General features: G+C 38.6%; 1 protein-coding gene across 1 annotated transcript in view; it reads left to right on the forward strand.

The window, feature by feature from the left end:
- The window catches only part of SLC15A5 (solute carrier family 15 member 5), a gene marked incomplete at both ends in the record, with an annotated part of 76627 nt that extends 71084 nt beyond the window's left edge, over positions 1–5543 (forward strand). The window contains one exon of the mRNA XM_081080797.1: positions 5396–5543. Within this exon, the coding sequence (XP_080936923.1) occupies positions 5396–5543 (148 nt within the window). The remainder of the gene's footprint in view (positions 1–5395) is intronic.
- Between the last annotated feature and the right edge of the window lie 457 nt (positions 5544–6000).

The following is a 6000-nucleotide window of genomic DNA, read 5'->3' on the forward strand; positions in this document are numbered from 1 at the left end:
ATCCTGTATGCCATGACTGGACAAATTAGCATATTAGAGAAATCTAACAGATTATTCAGAGCCAGAAATGTCCCATTTAGAATTCACTTTTTTCATTGATCCTTATAATAAAAACAGTTCTTTAGTTGATTCTACAAAATGTTCTAAAGCAAACTTTCTTCCTCCATTACATACTACTTTAGAATTAGAAATAACTATATTGATAATAAAAGAGAATGAATCATTATCATTAAAAGCAAGTATCATTAAATAAATAGCTAGAAATCTAATGATGCTTAAGATTCCGATTCCATTCAGGCCTTTGAATCAGCAGTGACCATTTCAAGGTCAATAAGAAACTGGGAAAAATCATTTAGCCAGTCACCTGAGACCCTTCATTGGCTTAATAGGTTTCATCTACCATTCATCGATTGCCAGTGCATGCATCTCTCTCTCTCTTTCTTTCTCTCTCTCTCTCTCTTTCTCTCTCTCTCTCCTGTTCCTACACATGTAAAAATAAAGACAATAATAATGACCTCTTATGGGCCTTAGGGAGATAATTTCTTATAAAGGGTCAAGCATAATATTTGCCACATAGCGGGAACAAAACCAATCTTTGTTTTCCTCACTTCCCTCCATTCACTTATCCATTTGATCATGTTTATCCCAACCATTATCACTTCTCCCTTGCCTAAAGCATCCTTTTACCCATCTAATAAGTTTCCTTTGGAACATCAGTCATGTGATAGGTGCTGTGGTCAACTAGAAAAATACAAAGTCAGTAAGTCAATTATGCAGAGTGCCACCTATAATCCTGCTCTCATGGAGCATATGGTCCAGTATAAGAGAGAGGCAGGATTAATGGCCAAATCATACAGAGGATGTATCATAGAATTGTATACTTGAAACTTATATAATTGTCTTAACCTATGTCACCCCAATATATTTAATAAAAATAAAATAAAGAGGCAAAAATCAAATGAAAAAAATCTGAATGGCTACATGAGTTTCATCATTCTTTTCCTTCCACAGTGTATGTTGTCAAATTGACCCTCCACGATGTATGATTTCCCTAAAATGCCTATTTCATTCTGAAATTAAAAATAAGAAATTCAGTCTTGCAAAAGGACCCAGCAAGAATGTCCTCAGCTTTGTAGTAAAAATAGACTCAGCAACAAAAACGGAAGCTGAAGCAAGGCCCCTTTCCCCTTCATCCATTGGCTCCAAACACATAACTGATGCCCATCTGCTGATTCTCACAAGCCTGTACTATTTCTCAATTTTTACTTTTTCTCCCACTGTAAGATTTGACCCTTGTCTGTTTTGGAGTAGTTGAATAGGCAATCTCTAGGGTCAGCCCAGTTGAATTCAAACCCACAACTTAGCTGTACTAACTTCAGCAAGCTGTTTAACCTTGCTAAACCTCAGTTTTTTCTTTTATAAAATGGAAACAATACGAATAGCAACTGTAAAATTGTAAGGATGAGTAAGTGCTCAGAAAGTTAGTAATATTAATAATGGCCTCATGTTCTGCTTTATGCTCCCCTTTTCCTCCTTTTTATTCTTCTAGACCAGGGGTGGGCAAACTTTTTGACTCGAGGGCCACAATGGGTTCTTAAACTGGACCGGAGGGCCAGAACAAAAGCATGGATGGAGTGTTTGTGTGAACTAATATAAATTCAAAGTAAACATCATTACATAAAAGGGTACGGTCTTTTTTTTTTTTTTTAGTTTTATTCATTTCAAACGGGCCGGATCCAGCCCGCGGGCCATAGTTTGCCCACGGCTGTAGACTCATGCTGAGGTGTGGCCAAGATGACCATGATTCTGAGCTGAGTTCAGGAAGAACTGGCACTGGGACCAGAGACTATTAGCTCAGGGAGTTACTCACTCACTCATTTATTCATCCGTTCATTCAACCAATTTACTAAGCACTGTTCCAGAAACTAGAAAAATAGAATTAAAAAAGCAAAGCACCAGTCTACATGAAGCTAACATCCAGGGCTCAAATTAAAATATGTGTGATTCTTTCTCTTTGGTTGTCAAGCAAATAAGTTACTATAAAGAAGTGGGATTCAGAGGAGGCAAAAATAAATATATACAGAACACCAGGGATTAGAGGAACCAAAGGTGAGAACGAACTAAATGATAATATAGGGTTTATCTAGAAAGAATTTGATTCTTACTAAATCTTCTTCATCTCTTTTCTCTTTTAATGCATACTTTTTAAGGGAAGGAAAAAAAGAGAGAGAGGATAAAACAAGCAAGAAGGAGAAAAAAATAATTTTCCATGTGTTGAGCATTCCTGGGTCTTAGTCAGCATGCTAGATACACACAGATAGCCTCATTTTATATCTACCACCTTCTGTTACACTGTACTTAAAAAAACTAAAGTAAGAGCCGTGGCCAGGTAACTTGGTTGGTTAGAGCATCATCTCAACATGCCAAGGTTGCAGATTCAATCCCCTATCAGAGTCAACCAATGAATGCATAACTAAGTGGAACAACAAATTCTTTCTTCTCTCTCTCTCTCTCTCTCTCTCTCTCTCTCTCTCTCTCTCTCTCTCTCTCTACCCCTTCACTCTGGTAGGTAGATAGGAAACCAGTCCCTTCCATTAAAGTGACTATAACCACCATCATCTGTTAATCAGCCACTCCAAAGGGAAAGAATGAGTGTCACATATTAGAAGAAAAAAGTCTGGAAAACTTGCCTACAGAGATTAAATAGCTAGAACCAACTCTTAGAGCAAAGGCACATATTGCCTTGGGTATGTGTTGCCCATTGGGAACACAGAAGATCTATGCAAGAAACTGTATGGAAGTTAAGGTGGGAATATCAGTGACCTCAGGGAGGAGTGCATGACTCTGATTTATTTCTATACTGATTTTTATTGTCAAATGCTAACAAACAACAAGTATGCAAAGAAACAGGAGAAAACACAGGTGTCTCAAGGACAGTACTGTGGAAACATTATTTATGAGTCAGATAGTGTTTGATCACAATACACATCCAATCACAATTCAATTTTTACCAAACCCAAAGGTGTTCAGAGCCAGATAACAGCAATGGCACATCTATCAAAAACAGGAAAGTCCTGACCTATTCTTTTCCCCCAAGATTTTGAGGACAGTGGATAATTATGAAACAGCATCCTCATCAATATACAGGTGTCATTAGGTCTGTGTTAGCACCAGAGGGTACCCCTACCACCTTGCAGAAGGATCCAGTGTGATGCCATCCTGGCGTAAGTTCAAAATCCATCCTAATCTTGTCAGGGTCACTGAGATATCACAGTTATGAATTACCCATAAATGTCAGGCCAAACTTACCTTTAATTTTTACAAAAAACAACAACAACAAAAGCAAAAAACAATAATAAACAAACAAAAAACAAGAGCTCCCTGACTTTGTATAGAGTCTCCTCAAATAAATCTGAAATAGAGAAATAGTGACATGTCATGCCTGAGGCTCTCCAGGTTGTAGATGAAATAAGTAGGCAGATAAAAAAATCTCTTCCTCTTGCTGAAAAGTATTAGATAAACATATCTGTAGTACTTAGCATAAATACCTATCCCTCATTGGATGCTAACATTAAAAGGCATTACAGTGGGACCTTGACTTACGAGTTTAATTCATTCCGTGATAGAGCTCGTAACTCAAATTACTCATATGTCAAATCATAAAGTGAACGAGTGAGACACGTGATGCTGGGCTGATGTTGTGGCGTTCACTGTGACATTCGCTGCGCCAACTAGCAGTGGGGTAGCTGAAGCTGGCTCGTAACCCGAATTTTAGCTCGCAACTCAAAGCAAAAAATCGGCCGAGAGACGGCTCATATCTCGAAAAACTCGTTAGTCGGGACACTCGTAAGTCAAGGCCCCACTGTATAGATGTTTCCAGGGGAGGTGGCAAAAGGGTGTTTGTTTTATAGTCAACTAGAGGCCCGGTGCATGAAATTCGTGCACTCTGGGGTGGGGGGCGGTCCCTCATCACTGGCCTGCACCCTCTCACAGTCCAGGAGCCCTCAGGGGATGTCCAACTGATGGCTCAGGCCCGCAGGGAGTAGGCCTATGCCATCAGTCAAACAGCAGGAGAAGCTCCTGCCACCGCCGCTGTGCTTGCCAGCCATGAGCCTGGCTTCTAGCTGAGTGGTCTCCCCCTGTGGGAGAGCACAGACCACCTGGGGGCAGCTCCTGTGTTGAGCATCTGCCCCCCTCGTGGTCGGTGCGCGTCATAGCGACCAATCATCTGCCATTCAGTTGATTTGTATATTAGGCTTTTATTATATAGGATGTTGTAAACACATCTTATTAAGTTTATATCTATCACTGCACTTATTTTGCCAATGATGCAGTGATCTTTTGTGTAAAGCCTATAACAATCGAAAGTGACATAAGTCAGATATAAATGACTATGAATATTCTTCTCTTACAGTTATTTTTAGCAACATATTAGGAAGGAAAAGAAGGTGAAATCAGCTTTGAAAACCTTCACAAGTCGAAAAATAGATGTCTGATCCCAGAAATTTATATGTTCTTGATAAAATTGGACTTATAATCCATATTCACTTGTTTATTCAATAAATACATATCGGGCATTTGCTATGTACCAGGCACTGGTCAAGGCACTAGGAAAAAGCAGTGAATAAAGCAGTCTTAGATTCCTATCCTCCTGAGGCTTACTCAAAAGTGTTTAAGAAAATAGTTTGTCTTTAGAGGCAGCATGACATAGAAGGAAAAGGCCAGAACTCCAAGTAACAATGAGTTCTGATTCCAAATCCAGACTCTGCCAACTACTATTCATATGAACCCTAAGCAAGTTATCTCACCTCTTAGAACCTCAGTTTCCATACCTGTGAAATGGGATGATTCCATCTTTCCAGGGCTGTCGTGAAAATTCAGTAAGTTGGGGTGAGTATAGTTAGTACCCGAGCATGGTACTTGGCACTTTGAAGACACTCAGGAAAGACAGGTCTTTCTTGGATCAAGGGAAAAGGCACACATTCTAGAAATATATTCATGGATTTCTTCTTCAACAATGATGTTTTCCACATAGTCTCAGCACCAACTTTACAAATCCCCAGTGCATCTGATGAACCTTTCTCGTCAACCTGGCTGCCTCAAAATCTGTAAAGGTGACAGGGTCTCACATTTCACTTTCTCACTGTCAGACTCACTGCATGTTGTGAAAGAGCGCCACCCAAAGGTCCTTATGAGACACCTTCATATGCACTAAACCTCCTTTCCTTGGTTATAAAAGACTTTTTGGTGAGCAGTCCTCTTAAATAATCATCACTGTTGTGCCAGTATCTATGGCCCCGTAATAAAAGGTACACAAGCACAGGAGAAACGCAAATGATTTATCAAGTCATATACATCTGGTCCTAAAGAAAAGCCTTCTTTCTTTCTTTTTTAGATATTGTAATCTAAATCATTTTAACGCCGGGAACATTAGTGAAAGTCATCTTGAAGAAACACTTCTCCTCCATGAAAAGTCTCTGAAATTTTATGGCAGTACACGGGAATTTTCTTCCAGTATTGATCTCTGGGAGACAGCCCTATGAAACTATATTTGATTCCACCTGTCTTATGAGCAAAGTATTCATTGTTTTCCTCAGCTGAACACTTTATGCATTTTAGTTTGAGCTGATATGTATGGAGTGCCTTTATGAATACTATTTGTGTACATTTACAAAGACTAATTATGACTCTAATAAATTAGTATGATTTTGCGTTCATATGCTATCCATTAGAATACAGTAATTTCAAAGTCTAAGTGAATACAACAACAAAATGACAATTTCCCATACATCATAATATTTCACAACTTTTTACAATGGTTCAGCCATTATAAGCAACATATGTGGTATTTTTTGGAGTTTAGTAAATGTGCCATTAAAATAAAAATAACAGTATGTTAGTTATATTCTTCCTTTTAATATATTTATTGAGCATTTATTATATGCCAGGCATTGCAATCGTATACTATGTCTGAGAAAATACTAAATCTACATGTGATTT

Source organism: Myotis nattereri (genome assembly GCF_964212035.1).
Source record: "Myotis nattereri genome assembly, chromosome: 2".
NCBI lineage: Eukaryota > Metazoa > Chordata > Mammalia > Chiroptera > Vespertilionidae > Myotis > Myotis nattereri.